The sequence below is a fragment of the Spodoptera frugiperda genome, chromosome 25 (assembly GCF_023101765.2).
Source record: "Spodoptera frugiperda isolate SF20-4 chromosome 25, AGI-APGP_CSIRO_Sfru_2.0, whole genome shotgun sequence".
NCBI lineage: Eukaryota > Metazoa > Arthropoda > Insecta > Lepidoptera > Noctuidae > Spodoptera > Spodoptera frugiperda.
In genome coordinates, this window is record NC_064236.1 from 1,796,123 (window position 1) to 1,815,676 (window position 19,554).

General features: G+C 37.0%; 2 protein-coding genes across 5 annotated transcripts in view; one reads left to right on the plus strand and one right to left on the minus strand.

Moving 5' to 3' along the window:
- The window catches only part of LOC118267117 (dual specificity calcium/calmodulin-dependent 3',5'-cyclic nucleotide phosphodiesterase 1A), a 125,318-nt gene that overhangs the window by 26,648 nt on the left and 79,116 nt on the right, over positions 1–19,554 (minus strand). The gene's annotated exons all lie outside the window — the stretch shown is intronic.
- Positions 241–12,081, plus strand: LOC126912348 (uncharacterized). The gene is made up of 2 exons (XM_050704043.1): positions 241–5,071; positions 11,656–12,081. Exon 1 carries the CDS (start codon positions 1,297–1,299, stop codon positions 2,293–2,295), a length of 999 nt encoding a protein of 332 aa, XP_050560000.1. The 5' UTR covers positions 241–1,296; the 3' UTR covers positions 2,296–5,071; positions 11,656–12,081.

Sequence of the window (19,554 nt, forward strand, 5' to 3'; positions counted from 1 at the left end):
GTATGAGTTGCTCTAACTATCACTGTCATCAATGTCGTAGTTTACTATACTACAATGACTGTAGTTTAGCCATGATCGTTCATTCTTTTCAAACAATATTGGTACCATGAGTTACAAGTTTAGCCGTTGCTATAGCGACAAACTATTACTACCGTAGTTGCGGCACTCACCGACTTTGACGTACGTGAAAGCATCTATTTATATTTTTCAATAACTAATACGGGGGGGCCGTCAACTCCCTTTTGAGGGAGTTGACGGCCCTAATTAATTTAATGCTCTCCGGCAATGTGAACGAATCCGTCATCGACGTCTTGTACGGGGCTAATTTATGTGCCCTGCGGAAGAGGGATGGCGGTATTCGTCCCATTGCCGTAGGTTGCACCTATAGGCGTATCGCAGCCAAAATTTGCTGTGCATTTTACAATGAGTCGTTGGCCAGCAAATTCCAGCCCTCACAATTAGGCTTTGGTTCCAAAGGGGCTGCGAGGCTGCGGTACATGCCCTTTCTACCTTTATAAATAGCAATCAAAGTGAGGTCATTTTAAAGGTTGACATAAAAAACGCTTTTAATTCAGTAAGCAGGGACGCCTTGTTGACAGAAATACAAAAAGAAACCCCTAAAATTTACAGTTTTCTTTGGCAATGTTACCGAAACCCTTCGAAATTACTATATAAGGACAATTTAATAGAATCGGCCGTCGGTTGTCAACAAGGAGACCCTCTTGGACCTGCCATTTTTAGTTTAGCCATAAATCCTATTATTCGGGAACTAAATTCCAAATTTAACGTATGGTATTTAGATGACGGAACTCTAGGAGGTGACGTCGACACTGTTTTAAAAGATTTTACCATATTAAAAGAAAGACTAAATTCCATTGGCCTTGACCTAAATTTATCTAAATGTGAAATTTACATACCTAACTCTACTGACCGACAAACGATTTTATCAAATTTCAGGAAATAGCTCCCAATATCAAAATTAAAGATAAAAATTCACTTCACCTCCTAGGTTCTCCAATATTCGATGAATGTTTTCCTTCATTCATCGAAGACAAAATAGAAAATTTCAATAATATTTCGGATAGACTACACAAAATCAACTCACATTCGGCTTTCACTCTGATTCGGTATTGTTGTTTTGGACCAAAATTTACTTATATTCTCCGCGCATCTCATATATGGAAAAATTCACATATTTTGGAAAATGTAGACAAAATTATCAGACACACATTATCATCCATACTTAATGTGGCTTTGGATGACCGTGCTTGGCAACAAGCTACCCTTCCCATTCGCATGGGTGGGCTCGGCGTCCGCAAAATTTCAAGTATTAGCTTACCAGCATTTCTCTCATCGGTCCACAGTACCTCTGAATTAGTCAGGAAAATTCTTTCTCCATCACTGGCTAGTTTTGAGGTGCCGTGTTTGACTGATGCAGTGGAAGCTTGGAAAATGGCCTGTCCACTTACTGATTTACCTGTTCACCCTTCTTCTCAGAGACAATGGGACGTGCCGCTGTGCAGTATTATTCGTGAGTCATTAATCAACTCTTCTTCTAATGCTGCAGAGCGAGCTCGCTTATTGGCTGTGGGAGAGTGGGAATCAGGTTTGTGGCTTCAGGCGCTCCCGTCACCCTACATAGGAACTATGTTGGATGACATTACGTTCCGGCTAGCTGTGTGCTTACGGTTGGGTGCTCCCTGTGTCTCTCCGCATTGTTGCCACTGTGGAGAAAGAGTCGATGGCTCGGGACACCATGGTCTTTCATGTCGTAGAAGTGCAGGCCGCATAAGTCGTCATGCCAGCATCAACGACATTATTCGTCGTGCTCTCGCCTCAGCCGGCGTACCAGCCGTATTAGAACCTAATGGTTTGGTACGTGATGATGGCAAGAGACCAGATGGTATGTCGTTGCTGCCTTGGAAGATGGGTAGGCCTTTGGTGTGGGACGCTACGTGTGTAGACACCCTTGCGCCATCTCACCTTCTAAGTACTGCTGCATGCGCTGGTGCGGCTGCTTCCGCGGCAGAGGACCTCAAGCGGCGCAAATATTCTAACTTAGTTGGCAATTATTGTTTTGAGCCGTTTGGGGTCGAAACACTTGGGCCATGGGGTCCTGGTGCACATTCTCTATATAAAGAAATTGCACATAAGCTATTCGACTCTACGCGTGACCAGAAGGCTGGCTATTTCTTCGGTCAAAAGATAAGCATTGCCATACAACGTGGCAATGCGGCCAGTCTTCTGGGAACGTTCCCCAGTGACAGCGATGCGGACGAGTACTTCGACGCCTAACCACACCTAACCACGCCTATTGCCTTTATTTTAGTTTTAAGTTAGTTTTTATTCCTTATTTTTTTGGTATTTTTAAGTTGTAAATAATGTGTTAGTTTAGATTAATAATTGTTACTGTTTTGTTATATTAAACGAAAATAAAAACCATAACTAATATTTTTGATTTAACTATGTTTGCTACAACATATTTTGCATACCATATGTTAGAAACTGCTGCATTAGAAGATGGCCAACAAGAACAAAGGAAATTTCAAAGTACCTAACTAAAAAAAATGCGCGAAATCCTTGGAAATCAATTCGACAATTATATTATTATGTAATATGATTGTATATTTGTTTTTGACTGCTTCGTTGGCCGAGTGGTTGCAAGTGCCACTGCCGGGCAAGGGGTCTAAATAGGGGTCTAGGTGTAATTAGTGGGATAAATTAATAATAATAAAGTAGACACATTGAAAAAATATGTTTATTTATTTATTTAACAGAAGTTGCTGCAACAAGTCTTGCCATCGAGCTTGTTGCAGAATTTACATCACCACATGTCACGTTGTCAGGCTGTGTAGAGGTATTCCACTGGAATGCTGAAAATTAATAGTCACAATCATTACTAATTTCATAGGATGACTTGCTAGTATTTACAAAAAATAGTTACATATTATAGCCGATATTCTTTAGACGCCCTTTTGTTGTTTTTAAAGAATATCTATAATATAAGTTGAAGTTATGCAGGGCGTACGCTTAGTAATTCCTACTTGTGCCATATAATTATGTTACGTTTGTATAATTTTATTTGAACTCACAAGCTTCTCTGGGGATGGTTGCCCTCGCAGATTCACCGCACTTACTGCTATATTTACGACAGGTCCCACCATGTAGCAGTCCTTGAAGGCTGCTTCAGACTGCGCTGATGCCTACTCTTGGGCATGTAGCGGACTTAGGTTTTGCTTAGGTCTCCATTTCTGTATAAACAAAATCATATTTTGTACACAACACTATACAAGAAATACCTATTAATCAACCTAACTACTACAGTCTTCTATATTCCTCATCTAAGAGGAAGCAAAGGGTCATATCACAATGTTCCTTTGGTAAAAAAGGCTCAAGAATTCCCTGGCGCAAAAAAACAAACTTCTTTGATAATTAAACTAAGTAAATAAATGTATGAATTATTATTATCTAATGGAAAACTTACCTTTCCAAAAAATGTACCATCGTCTCAAATTGAGTTGCACTTCTCTTAGGCATTTTTTTAAATAATTTAACAAATAATATGTTTTCGCACTCCCGGGTTGTCACGGAAACACACATGTTACAAAAATGTCCAGCTGACAAACAATGTCAAAGCAATACTAATAAATTAAAATGCTCACAATAATACGAAATTATGTGTAACCGATGTATTATATTTTTTTGTTGGTTAATATCACCATTTAGATTTGAAACATAAACAGCTTTTTCTCTCTTTCTAAGTGATGTGAATAAAAAGAGTTAGAACTATGATGCTTAAAGTTAGATACATAATGAACGATACTACGAACGATATAGATTCAACTATAGCGAGGGTAGTTAACGTTAAAACATCTCATGGTACGAACATTGAAGCCATCTATTGTAGTTGCGTTGTCACATTTACTACTGTAGTAGAGTTAGATGTCATAACTACGTCAACTCATGGTAGAGGTACTGTAGTCAATACCTGCGTCATGTTTCAGTTTCATATAATTGGATGTACAGATATCTATTAAAAATATATCTTTGTTCTTTAATTTAGCAACGTCGTAACTTTGACAAGGCAGAGGACTTTTAATGTTTTATCTAATGTATTAATTATCACTAGAGAATAAAAAAGTGTTATTTATTACAGCATTTAATTAGGTTAGCAGATGCATGATAGCACACCTAGTCCCCTAGTCTCCTAGACTGTTCACGAGCTACGCCGATGGTCACACGAAGTCCTCTTTTTTCAAACTCTCTGGTTATTAGTACCTTCAGTTGCTTCTTTTTTAATACATATCCTTCGCCAGTACGGTCGATGTGTTTTGCTCCGAGCAATAATCTGATGTACAACCCCATATACATATTTTTGTTTGATGATTGTTTTTTCTTTGTTTTGGAAATAAATTGTAAATATACGAATATTATTTGCAGCTTTGTTGTACGTCCTTACGTTTAGTATTTGATTATTAATTTTAAACTTTGAATGTGAATACTTGGATATCTTAATTTAGGCGTTATTCAATATGAAAATCATGAAAAACTATTGATAAATCAATCAAAAATGTTAAATATATTTTCCTTTACAATATAATACTAGTACCTATAAACATTACAATATAAAAACATTGTGTAATTTTGACCGAATACGCATTAATATGCGTGAGATAGTAAATACCATCTCGACAAAAAAGAGAATATGATTCTTAATCTAGACACACGGCAGTGTGTCCGCCAAGTTCGAGCAAAAAACCGACACACCGGCCGTGGGTTATATTACACGAACCATTTCGAGCCAAGTTCGACCCACCTATAACTCAAAATCTATTTTATCTACGCATATGAAATTTCTAGTATCTGTCGAGATCTACTTACTTATCTAAAATACAAAATTTCATTAATGTACCTATTGTAGGTCTTGAGATATTGACGTCAGAAAATCGCTATTTTTACTATACACTCACTGACTGACTCACTCACTCACTCACTCACTCACTCATCAAAAACCTAGACCACTTCCAATGGTCGTATTGACTTGAAATTTGGCATGGAGGTAGGTCTTTGGGTCAAGGTAAAGGAAACAATCTGAAAATGGCCAAGTGTGAGTCGGTTTTAAAAATAATGAAGGTGTAAATTCATACCCCTAAGGAACTAAAACAAAAAATTTATCTATATCTTCCAATGGTCGTACCGACCTAAAATTCGTTACGAAGTTTTGTATTTAGTCAAAGTAAAGTAAAATAAGAAAAAATAAAAATAAAACTTAACAAAAATAAATGAAATCCCACCCAAAACATAAATGTGAAAGGCTGCCAAGTTCGATAATATTGGAATGCTTCGCCTATAAAAGAAGTGAGATCTAAATAAGTACCAAGTTCCATACACAGACCTCAGTTAAAAATGATATAACTTGGCAAGTTTTAATAGAAAATTATATACTTGACTCATTGCGTTTAGTAGGTTTATAACAAAGTGTGTGAAAACTTGCCAACTTGTTATATCATTTTTAACTGAGGTCTGTGTATGGAACTTGGTACTTATTTAGATCTCACTTCTTTTATAGGCGAAGCATTCCAATATTATCGAACTTGGCAGCCTTTCACATTTATGTTTTGGGTGGGTTTGTAAATAACCAATTCACCTAAGCCCACTTGATGTTAAGTACAGGGTAGGAAAATGAAAAAACAAAACATGATACTCGCCACGTGTAGAGAATTGGAGGAATCGGATTGTTTCCTTAAGTACATGTAGAATTGGAGCTCGTATGATGTCGATTGTCATCGCAGCTAGGCTTTTTTTTTATTTTATTTTTTGAGGGGGGAAAATCATCCAATGACTTTTCTCGCCTTGGGCGAGGCGAGAGGGAGTGTCAGACTCTTACTGACTAAAAACCACCCCGTTCCTTCTCCTGCCTTTCGAGCCGGAGCCCCGGTAAACCCGCTAGGTTGTCCGCAGCTCCGGATTAGGCATCAGCCCTACTGGGCCCCATCTGTATCGCAGCTAGGCTGGTGTAAAGGCAGAGCCACGAGTACATTATAATTATTGTACACTCCACGTCGAATTGAGATGTTAGATGTAATGTCGCCTTTTCTTTTTATCCCCAGAGGGGTAGGCATAAGTGCACATTACGGTAAGTAATGTCGCTGTACAATGTACACCCACTTTTCACCTTTTTGTGTTATAAGTCCCATGTAAAAGGGGGAGAGCGTATTGATGTTAGAATGAACCTATAAATGAAAACTGGCAGTTTGTGTGACACAATTTACTATTTTTATCACAAAAATTTTTTTCAAATACCTCAACTTTATTTATTGTTTATTATCGTAATGTTTAGGAAATAAGTGAAAAGAAATATTAGTAGCTATTAAGTTTTGTGTTTTTTTAAGTTGAGAGTTAAGACACTGGGTGATGTTGTCGCCAACAGACAAAATCTTTAAATAAATAAAAAAAAAGAAAAGTGGTTGTTGGGACGAAGTTGGAGCTGTGAAACGCATCGTGGATATAAATTACTGCATGAATTATCAACATGATGTATCGATGATCGTATTTGCTGCGTTTTTTTTTTTAAAGGGAATATTCGCGGCTATTGGCTGCCCAAAAATGATGTCACAATCAAGCAACGAGTTCGTCATGCAGGACTTTCACTAAAATTGATAGATAAGTATACAAATACATTTTTATTTTTCAAACCATACTTAATTTTTATTTTCTTCAAGCTTTAAATATCTTCCTATATATTTATATCTCGCGGCGAGGTCGAGTAGAAGTGTCTTTCAAAAACATCTTATTATATGAGTATTTCTTTAAGTTCCTTGAAGTCTTTTGAAATGCATTTCTTTTCACTTTTCACTAGTTTGTAGAGGTCTCAGTTCGCGATATTTATAATGATGTTATTATGCGACCTGTTTTCTATGAACTGTGAAATGTAGCAGTTCTGAATGAATTGAAACGGATAATCTTTACTTTCCGTTTTTGCTTTAAGTCCTTCAAAGATCTTTTTCTACATTTTAATTGATAGTACCTACAGTAAAGAGTTAGAGAGAAAATTATAATAGTTATGATATCGTCAGTCGTCGTTTGCAGCTTCCAGCTATCAGTCCCTTTTATATGATATTCATAACCTAATAGATTGCTCCAATATTGCAGCGATTGTGTTGGAACGCTTTCTGAAGTGGCCAAACGAATAGCTGCTGCGCTTCCTGTCGCCCGCGCTGGTTTGATTTCCGGCTTCTATTTGTGAACTGAAAATCTGAGCTTGCTTGTGACGGTATTATAAGAAATTTTAAGAAATTTTTTGAAAATCTTGATGCATCTTGGGGAGCTGCGGTCTAACTAGCGGGTTTACCGGGGCTCCGGCTCGAAAAGCAGGAGGTTTTTAGTCAATAAGAGTCTGACACTCCCTGTCACCTCGCCCAAGGCAGGAGAAGTGGCTAATTGGATGATTTACCACACTCAAAAAAAAAAAAAAAAAATCTTAAACTGAAAGCTCCACCATAATAGTTCCATAAGTTGAAGCCTGTCCTCCATGTCATGTCCATAGACACGTAATGATATTTCATCAGTGCTCGCGTGCATTCCGTCCAATCTAATATGTTACCGTGTGACAAATTAATGGATGCGTCAAGTTGCCGATAGTTTCCACCGTTATTGACAAGTCCCTGGTAACTACTCAGAGACGAAGCCACTCCACTTAAAAGCATGTTCTTGTAAATAAGTCACTCTGATAACTTTGAGGGTAATTAACGTATACATTTTGACGTGCAGCAAATGGTTACTTAATAAGCAAGTTTCATCGCACATTTTAGATTTTTTCCACGTATTTTCTTGGTGGATGTGCATGGATTTTTTGCTGTCTATTTAGTCTTCGTTACGGTAAATTTCATTATAGCTGCAGGATATTAGCTACGTTAATTTTTATGGAAAATGTGTTTGAGGGACGGTACAACGTACGTGTCTATATGTATATTTTTATATACCAGTGTAATTAATAACCTTAACATAATTTATAATTAAATGGTTTACGAGGTATTAATCAAATTTATTTTATCTAAAAAAGTAACCAATAAGCTCTGACGACGCTTCCATCCTCGTCAAGATGTAATTGTCCCGTTGGGACTGAGATCCACTCCTTAAGAGGCCGAGACTCGTAATTTGCCACACGGGGCCAAAGCGAATTTGTTTACTGGTTTTTTTATTATAATATCTCCAGCTTTCGAGATATTAACTTGTTCTACCGTGTCGGAACTCCAAACTTGTCGAACAAAATGGAAATGTAACGCAAAGCGTAAAACAATTATTATAAAAACAAATTAGCCACGAACTGTTGGTTGTTTGATATAATAATATTGTTTTAGGTAACTTGTAAAAGAAAAATAAATACGGGGTTAAAATGAACATCAATGTTGGAAAAATGATGAATGTTACTTTTCTATATTTACTGTATTATGGGTGTTTGATGGTACATTGGCATGTCATCAAAGACTAATGCAGAGCACTGGTAGCTAATGTATATTTACGCCAACATACATTCAAGTGGTGCTTTGGCACTGGGACTGCGTTACCTATACCCAGTAAAATCTTATCTCTGTCTACACATCAATACAAAATGCAAACTATATTTGGCTACTCCATTGGACCGGCACTGCTTCAGCAGAACTCCCCAATGAGTTAGACTTGTTTGAAATACAGTTCTAAATCGGCGTCTGTCTGGACGATAGACTCCCTAAAGGCTGTCAGTATACATTTCCAGCTTTCATTCCACAGAATTTCACACCAGGTGCACTTATTTAGAACCTACCTACCTTTTTTTTTGAGGGGGCAAATTCATCCAATTACTTCTCCCGCCTTGGGCGAGGCGGGAGGGAGTGTCAGACTCTTACTGACTAAAAACCACCCCGTTCCTTCTCCTGCTTTGAGCCGGAGCCCCGGTAACCTTTTACCTTGTCCGCAGCTCCGGATCGGAGAACCTACCTACGTACAGGATGTATTTCAAAAATCATGTTTATTATACACTACATAGAATTTTGAATTGAACAGCGAATCAATTTCCGTGTCTGTCTACGCATAAATGAGATGGCATTCTGACAGCACACGTTGCGAACGTCAACAGGAATACTAAGCGAACAACGGTCGACCTTTCAATGGTTTATAGCTGCACAGTGCAATTGACGGCAGAAATTGGCATAACAAACTGCACGTTGATCAAGCCTACAATTGGGTCGTAAATAGCTAATAAGTTTACCAATATACCTTATTTCTCTGCTACTATATAAATAAATAAATACAATGTCACACCTTTTACCCCCGAAGGGGTAGGCAGAAGTGCACATTACGGTACGTAATGCCGCTATACAATGTACACCCACTTTTCACCATTTGTGTTATAAGTCCCATGTAATAAGGGGTGAATCCATTGTCATATACTAGGCACAATTCCAGTACTATTGAGAAATTTTACAAAACCCAGTATTATAATGTCCGACCCGGGAATCAAACCCGAGACCCCTTTGCAGTTATGACCACTCGACCAACGACGCACTGCTACTGTTCCGCAAAAATAACTATTTCAATACCTGTTATGTATTGAGATATACTATTCATACATACAACAGTACACCCTTTGGTATACCTGTTAATCTGAAATCACGTGAACCCGTTGGTCCTACATTTAACCTCCCTCCGGTCACGCTGACCCGTCTTATAGAATTCAGAGAGCAAGGCAATAGGGTGTTTGTGCATACATTTGTGCACTATAACACCGTGGTTAATTTGTCTAGTTAGACAGACGACTGGCTACCATGATTAGAATCAAAATAGATTATTGTTACATCGTGTTTAGGTTAGAACCTCGCCCATTTCTGGGAAAATACACCGAAGTTGCAGATTTTTGGTCAAAGCAACCTTGGGAGTGAATTAGAAGATTTTTTATCTATGGACAAAAACTTCCTTTTGTTTAATATAACTGTTTTTCGGAGAAGTGTGGTTGTAAGAGGGTGTAACTCGAAGGCAAGAGTGTAAGGGTATTATTATTAGTTATTTGAGCTGATTTTCGAGAACACTTAATACAATTATCTGAGCAATACCTGTTACATGATACGCCTAAGCGCCTAAGCTTTACATGCCTCTGTCAATTCCATGAAACAGCCCTAATCGGCCACAGTATTCAGCAACTAGTACCAATAATGTGTTCCAGATTAATGTATCATCCGCTATTCGATGCTATTGTGGTTTACTGAGCTCTCTAAATAAGAGTTAAGCTTACAATGCTGAATTCGAGTGACCGAACGTTTTGAATTGAATTTTGTAATTACGTACAAATTCGACTCATCGACTGCCTGGTTGGTGGAGTGGTTCGATTCCTAGGTCGGGTAAAGTATTGCTAGGAATTTTTCGATTGTTCGAAAAAAATCTCACTAGTAACACGGAGTCTGGAATTGTGCCTACTATATGGCAATAGGCTCACCCCCTATTACATGGGACTTATAACACAAATGGTGAAATGTGGGTGTACATTGTATAGCGGCATTACATGTCGTAATGTGCACCTTTGCCTACCCCTTCGGGGATAAGAAGGCGTGGCGTTGTGAGCGTCAATTTTGATGTACACATGTTATGTTTTGTTTTTTCATCCTTTGAGCGTTGCCTTTGTCGGCTTAGGAGTTCTCGGTTCGATAAAGAAGTGTCTAGGTTAAGGATTTGTGTCTGTCCGTAAGTCTGTGCCTGGATTACTTTGCTTCGGCTAGCATAAAAAGGTTTAACGTAGGTAAAATTGTATTATTATTATCGCAAAACTGTTTTGAAAAGTAACTACATATAAAGATGGAATATTTGAAAGTACCTATGTAGTCAAGTTAAACCATACAAATATAGATAAAATAAAAGCTTGCAATGTCATTAAGTACTTTCGATCACTCCTTTTCTTCCCAGGGGTATTATAGGAGCCGATTAACGGACTACACATTTAATAACTAACAGAAAGTCGGGTAGCAGTGCTTTCTGATAGACTTGAACCTTTCAAACTGCAATAATAATCAATATACTGATCAAGCGTGGAGATTATGGCCGTCTAGCTGTCATTACCATCCGGAGCTGCGGACTACCTAGCGGGCTTACCGTGGCTCCGGCTCAAAAAGCAGGAGAAGGAACGGGGTGGTTTTTAGTTAGTAAGAGTCTGACACTCCCTCTCACCTCAGAAAACATCGGATGATTTTCCCCTTCAAGCAAAAAGCAGTCATTACCACACTTGTTGGTAATGTTAAGTAAGTATTGAACAAAACAAAACGTAAGCCGAGTACCAAAATCAATCAACCAGTATCTAGACACACGGCAGTGTGTCCGCCAAGTTCGAGCAAAAAAACCGACACACCGGCCGTGGGTTATATTACACGAACCATTTCGGGCCAAGTTCGACCCACCTATAACTCAAAATCTATTTTATCTACGCATATGAAATTTCTAGTATCTGTCGAGATCTACTTACTTATCTAAAATACAAAATTTCATTAATGTACCTATTGTAGGTCTTGAGATATTGACGTCAGAAAATCGCTATTTTTACTATACACTCACTGACTGACTCACTCATCAAAAACCTAGACCACTTCCAATGGTCGTATTGACTTGAAATTTGGCATGGAGGTAGGTCTTTAGGTCAAGGTAAAGGAAAAAATCTGAAAATGGCCAAGTGTGAGTCGGTTTTAAAAATAATGAAGGTGTAAATTCATACCCCTAAGGAACTAAAACAAAAAATTTATATTATATCTTCCAATGGTCGTACCGACCTAAAATTCGTTACGAAGGTTTGTATTTAGTCAAAGTAAAGTAAAATAAGAAAAAAAGAAAATAAACCTTACAAAAATAAATGAAATCCCACCCAAAACATAAATGTGAAAGGATGCCAAGTTCGATAATATTGGAATGCTTCGCCTATAAAAGAAGTGAGATCTAAATAAGTACCAAGTTCCATACACAGACCTCAGTTAAAAATGATATAACTTGGCAAGTTTTAATAGAAAATTATATACTTGACTCATTGCGTTTAGTAGGTTTATAACAAAGTGTGTGAAAACTTGCCAACTTGTTATATCATTTTAACTGAGGTCTGTGTATGGAACTTGGTACTTATTTAGATCTCACTTCTTTTATAGGCGAAGCATTCCAATATTATCGAACTTGGCATCCTTTCACATTTATGTTTTGGGTGGGATTTTAATATCGACGCCATTAAACGTACGTGTATTTTATTACTTATTACTATTTACGTATAATGTTACCGCAAAGCCATATATTTTATATTGAACTCTGAAAACTAATATTTCGGCTGAAATTACAGTCGAATCGCTAATTACACGACATGATTGCGTCCATGTCCATTTCCACGCGGTCTTTTTGATGTCTGTGTATCGGAATGGAATATTAATAGTACTATACGTACGTATGTCAACACAACCAACCAATACGTATTTACTAAAAGGTATTACCGCCTCTGCCTCGTTGGCCGAGTAGTTGCAAGTGCGACTGCCAGGCATGTATTACTGGGCATTTTTCGGTTTTTCGAAAATTTCTCAGTGGTAGCACGGAGTCTGGAAATGTGCCCGGTATATGGAAATAGGCTCACTACCTATTACATGGGACTTACAACATAAATTGTGAAATATGGGTGTACATTGTCATTATGTGCCATAATGTACACCTTTGCCTACCCCTTCGGGGATTAATAAAAGGTATTAAATTCTATTTGTCACTGCATTTCAAAAAGAGCTTATCAGTGTTGCACAATTTTAAGTACCTTATGGCTCTTAGTTTGAGAATAAGCTATAAGTAGTCGCCATAAGCGCCCACTGGTTTTAAAGTTTAAAATCCCGCTTCAATAGTGAGGCAGGTGTCGTATGAGTTCTGAACAAGTATTTAAGCTTTAAAATGTAACTGAGTTTGTTGTGAACCAACAATCAGGCGCACACAATGCGAAGCTGGGCGACTGTTGTGTTGTAAACAAACTGTGTGACAATAGTTAGATCGTGTGTAAATAATAAGTACAGTTAGATTAAAATCTGCTTGCATGTAAAACTTTTTACCGTGGACGTATTTTACTAAATTCTCCCTTTGTTTCTGCCAGTGAAGCCTTTGTACACAACTCCTGACTGACATCTATAGTTTTCATATTTCTATTTGTTTTTTTTTTATGGAATTGGGGGAATTTGCTTGTTCCTCTCCATAGAAATCTACGCTTTGGAACGAACAAATAGCTTCACTAGAGAACTGACCGACAGAATATTTTAATATTTGCTTTGGCGTTCAAAAGTGCCTTCCTGGTCTATTTGAAATAAATAATGTTTAACTTTTGGGGCAAACGAGCAGACGGGTCACCTGATGGTAAGCGATCAGCGTCGCCCATGAACACCCGCAACACCAAAGGACCCCCTTTGGTGTTGGCGACCTTTTAAAAAGGAATACGCTCTTTTCTTAAAGGTTTGGAGGTCGTCATTCATCCAGTTTGCATTATAATAGCAATAACATCGTTCCGTACGTGACACGACGCTAGGTTCATAGAATAATTAGTTTTGTGATTAAAACGTTGAATGTTTAGTTACAACCGCGGTTATAATTATAACCATATTCTTCGTATCGAGAACTAAACAAAAATAGACGTTAAAAGAAACTTTGTTTATAGGAAAGAGTAACGATCGTTTGATTTAATACAGTGATTTGAATGACGCGATCGATTTTACTGGACGGACTAATATGCTGGTCACTGTGGATAATAAGTAGGGTCGGTGTGAATGCAAAGCTGCAACTCAATTTAGTTTCGATCCAGTTAAATGGCAGTTATTTTTACCGCAATGTCGTGACAGTAAGTTTGTTTCTTACTACATTTCTTTAAGACTTCGTTACCAATACTGACGAGATTTTAAAAGGTTGGTTACACACTCATATTAGTCCACTGATGTGGCTGGTGGCTATAGGTAAAGATGATCGCATACTATTGGATGATCTATACTCCCCATATTCCATGAAAAGTGACTGACGAACAAAGGAAATACAGAGTTACGTTGCACATGTATGTGCCTATGTATAAATGTTTATACTCCAGGGCGCTCATTACCTAAGTAATACATAACTGTCTGATAATTCTTAAGGGTGTTAAACAGAAGTGCGATTAATGTCATAGCACTCTAAAACGCATTCATTTGGCACAAGTGGTATATAAATAGACAACTATACACACGTTGAAGAATTAAATTGTTGAAAACTACGTGTGTGTGTGTTTAATAGAATAGTACTAACTTAGTACTATCACAACCTATTAGTGTTTAAAGAAAACATCAGGATAATAGCAATAGGTTGAAATTAAATTCTATTTAGGTACAATTTCATTTTGTTATTGTTGCAAAGAAAAATCTAAGAAGTAATCTGTAAGGGTCTGTTCACACAGATCGGTACGGAGAGGAAAGCAGATTCACAGATTCTTGTCGTTTTTAGTAAGGTTTATATTATTATTAGAACTTATGACGGGATATTTACCATGTTTATTCAATTTGGTGAGTGAGGTAAATATCCCGTCATAAGTTCTAATAATAGTGTTAGTGACCATGTCAGTTTAAAAACTTATAAGGTTTATATTTGCAAGTACTGCTTTTGTCTCTAACAATGCTTGAACGTGCTTGGTGTGAGATAATAAGAGGAACTGACTGACTCCGATCTCGCTCTTTTTCTCTTTTACACCACCATTCGGCTCGGTACGGTGAGACGCGGTCAAAGTGAAAAGAAAAACGCGCACCAATGCTCTCCGATTCGATCTGTGTGAACATACCTTAAGACTTTTATTGTAAAAATTGTATGGAATCTCACAAGAATGGTTCCAACAATTAAATCTGCGAACAGATACCCCCACGACTCCTGGAAATGTGGCAACCACACGGCAACGATTTGTAATTACATAGAAGATAAAATGAGAAAATATTTTTCAGTCAGGTTTTAATGTAGGTATAGTTGAAGGATAAATATTTTTTAAGCAGATTAAATATGACAAACTGCTTTTTTATGTAAATCATATTTCCCGGCTTACTCACGTGAGAATTCGTCGAAAACGAGATAGTTCCAACTAGTTTCAAATCACGCTGGGGGCTCATAATCATGCATTGGTAGCACCTCATCGCAATACAAGTATCTCTGGTCATAATATTTTTTTTTTCGTTGTCTATAAGAAAATAAGCCAATTAAAACACCTCTATTCTTTTCTCGTTAAGGAAAAGCGTTCGTATTTTTCTGTGCCATTCACTAACGTGTGTCTGTTACTCAATAATTTCCGTCGATCAGTATTGGTTCAGTCATTGTCGTCGAGGGAACACAAGCCGTGTCGCGTGTCGCTTACTTCCCCTGGGACTTGTTTAACGCTGCGACAGCGAGAACTCACTTATTGACAGCAGTGTTGTTTTACTACGACTACATAACAGTTGACGACGGACCCTGAGATGTCCAGATGAAATGAGAACATGGACATTTTCTTTTTTTTTAAACCGTTGCCCCACTTTAGGTTTTTCTCCTGTGTCGTGGGTGCGTTTACAAACATACAAGTTCACATACACTTCACACCCATACCCGGAAAAACAGTTTGTGGATCACACAAAATGTTGCTCCGTGCGGGAATCGAACTCGCGACACCTTGCGCGGCGTTCAGTTGCCCAGCCACCGCACCAACCATGCGGTCTATTTTGTTAAGGGTCCTATGAAGGTGACATAATCACTATGTGATTAAATCCTTCAATTTATTTAATAAAGATTAAAAAAAAACTATTTTACTTAATGATAATTCTATCCATGTTCTTGTGTTATGATAACTACTTATACTATTTGCTAACACTAAATACTGTCGTGGTATATAAGTATAACAAGTAGAATCATTCAATACTAAAGTTAGACGCCACAGTTCCGTAGAAGCGCGTAGACAAACGCGTGACGTCACATATATGGAGAAAACTAAAAATACACACACGATGAATACATTTGTGGCACGGAATTAGGTTGCGATTTGTACCAAACGAGTAATGGTTAATACATACGGTGAGTTGGTGACCCACTGGCGTCTATCTTAAATAGATTAGCGCGAGAATTATCCGCGGATTGAGTACGAGCAAACAAACAGACCGACTTCTTGAGATCAGATTAGGATTATGTAAAGCGACACATTTCCTTCTGGGTAGCGGGTCAACGACTTATATTCAATTCTTTATGATAAGAGATATTTGAGGCTTTAGCTAAACACCAACAATGAGTACTAAGTATATGAAATATGACCTATTTAAAATTTGAAAATAATAAATTATAGTATGTATTCAAAAGATTTTTTTATTTTATAAAAAAGTTGTTTAGTGTAGCTGCGTAATTTAGTTTAAGTGATCGATCGAGGAACGCGTTTGATTGATTGAACGTAGCCATTAGATCAACACATTGCGCGGGCGCCGCTAACGGCAGCCAATAGAAAGTACGTCATAATTGTTAGTTAGCTGTGTGGTCTACATCGAGCAGCTATAAGTTGTTGAGAATTTTCTGCCAACGATTATAACATTATTCACACTGTGCACTCAAAAACAGTTTATAATTATTTATGTGGAGTGCAAATTACATTTATCATTTTTATATTTCAGAACGTTCAAAATATGCTGATGTTCAAATTGAGTAATTATCTTTGAATCTGTATTAGTTATTCAAAGCATTCAGAGTACAAGGAATTTTATCCTTATTATTTTATCACTAAGGAACAGCCTAAACAACCATAATTTTCTTTCAACGTTAAGAAATGGCTTTTATTTAAGTCGTGATACCCAAAAAAATTCGTTCAATGCCAAGTGTTTTCCCCAAGAAAATTAATTATCCTCATTCCTTATTATATTAACTACTTATTATATTTCGAGGGAAGATCATTTTGCCTTAAAATCTGGGAATCCTTGTAAAGCCAATTTATATATTTTGTATCGCTTTCTGAGAAGATTATTTTCCTTGTGGTGGTAGGAGGTGGGTCACGCGAGTACAGGGAATTAGGTAGACGTGAATAACTTGTATAGGCGAGGCTTTTCAAACGAATTTCGCCATTAAGGCCCGGCTCGACAGGTTAAGTCGAAGTAACTGGCGTGGAGGGCGATACCTAGACACGAAATCATGACGATTTCATACGTCAATAGCTCCGTAATACCAAATAAGTGGCTTTAGCGGATGGAACCTGACATTCTAACCGCCGTACTCAGAATCATTTAAAGATTACTTAACCAGTCGTAGCAATTGTTTTCTATACAAATCGTTACTAGGGAATAGTTTAAGTAATCATTAAATGGCTCTGAGTTAAATATTTAGGAAGCTTCCGTCCTATGAACTCACTCATTGAAAATTTACTAAAGCAGTGCAAGTTGCATTAATATTTTGTAAGGTTACATGGAATTGAATAACGACTTTAGTAGATATAAAGTTTTGTACAGTCAGGCCTTTCAAATCAACTGCTAATTGAGTGTCAATCAATATATTTAGGTAGTTTAAACCCCAATGAATAGGTCGTGAATGGACTCTTTATGTTATTGCATGCAGTCTGTATCCTACCATATCCAGTGAAGCATTATGCGATGTTAACGAGACCTGTTGTAAAGAATTTTCCAATAACCGAAATTCTCGGTGAACGAGCGAGGCTTTGATTGATTTTTTATAAGTTTCGGCCGACAACGTTTAGGTGCGTTCATACGAGTATGATGCACAGCAAATACCGAGCGTTCTTTATTAATTGAAAAATAAATTTGAATTGGTTTTTGAAAAAGTTGGGGAAGGATATTCAGACGATCGAGACTATGTGTACGTGTCCTTTACTTGTACACTTCAATTGTCATTAAGAAGGTTGCTCAAACTAATCTCAATGCTTTCATTTAAAGTATCATAAAAATAAACATACAAACAAATTCGGAGCCTCTTGATTTTTTCTAGAGATGTAATAAAAATTGTGCCCGCGCATTCAACAAGATGAACTTTTCATTGCTTTACCGAGTTAACCAACTGAAAGCAACAGAGGTCTTGCATAAATTATTAAATTCATAAAAGTCATTCTCTAAGTTAAGCCAAAAGTATTTTTTAAAAACATTTAGATTAAAAAACGTAACAGTTTAACTCATTTTCCATCGCCACATTAAAGTTAACAAGATTTCTTTTATTGCGGTGAAATTTCAACATTCTAGTTTCAGCTTTATATTTCGAAATGCGAGATTTTATAAAATGTAGTATTCTTTCGTCTGCGAACGTGTGACGTGCGAGGCTTTTGAAATGGTACAAAACGATTCGTAAGTGAATCACTTTATTGGTCTGGATATAGGAATAGGATATTTATTGTATTAGGACATCAAAGTATGGAACGAAGCGATTTAGGCGTAAACGAGAAAATATTTAACGGCAACAAAAGATTTGAACAATTGAATAATATGCAGTTATTGGTAAAACCGCTTTGTAGAATACCTACATAAATGTGCACAATAGTTCCATTAATAGCCTACTATTCAAATGAAAGGTATTTAATAATTTATAATAGTGAAACTGATAAATCTCGCCTGTGATATGAATTTACGCCGCAGCTGCCGCACATAATTATGTATTTGTAAATGGAGAACATTTCAATTAATTTTAATATTCGGACACTAGTGAAAATGTATTGATACTGGTAATGATCTGATAATGAATGTCGATCATTTATTTGTAATTACTACAGTTATACAAATTATTTTGGAGCGAATTTATGCAATGTGAAATATATGGTTACGCAAAATCTGTGTCGGTGCGGTACGGGCTTTTATCGATGAAGTCACTTGTAAAAAAAATGGTTTTAAGATGTCATTTTTATAAGCAAGTTCCCACAGTTGTTGGGGAAATCGATGTAGGGTTCAACTCACAACTGCCCTAGACTAAGTAATTGCTTGTAATGTAATAAATAAAGACTTTATTTGAACGACGTAGACACAACTTTTGATGTAAGAGTCACATGTGTCAAACCCACACTTTAAATATTCTATTCACTCTTATTGACTAGCCTTTAATTTTTTTTTGTAGGTTTACTTACTTTTCTTTAGTGCTGTTCTGGTAATCTACTTTTTTAAGTCAATCATGTTTTTTAAATGATCCCTATTTCAAAATACTAATACGCGGCATATTAAAGCCACGTTCTGCAAAGCTGCATTCAGTCCGTTTAAATAGAAATATTTGTCCACATAATTTGGATTGATGGACTAACCAACCCGCTGTGATTGGAAGTACGAATATGTCAAAGGGGAGGTGGATAAAGGAATAGCAGAGGTACACATATCAATCCAATATGTTTCCAATCCCTTTAGCGAAACAAAACGGATCGACTACATGGATATTTATTAAAAGCATTTTGATTCATCGCAGTATTTTATGGAAGCCAGTTTACAAGTTTACAAAGTTAACTGACATATGTGTTTTTATTGTAATAAAATGAAACGTTCGCTTCAACGTTATATTGCTTTCCCAATTTGTGATGGAACAATATTGCTATACAAAATATAA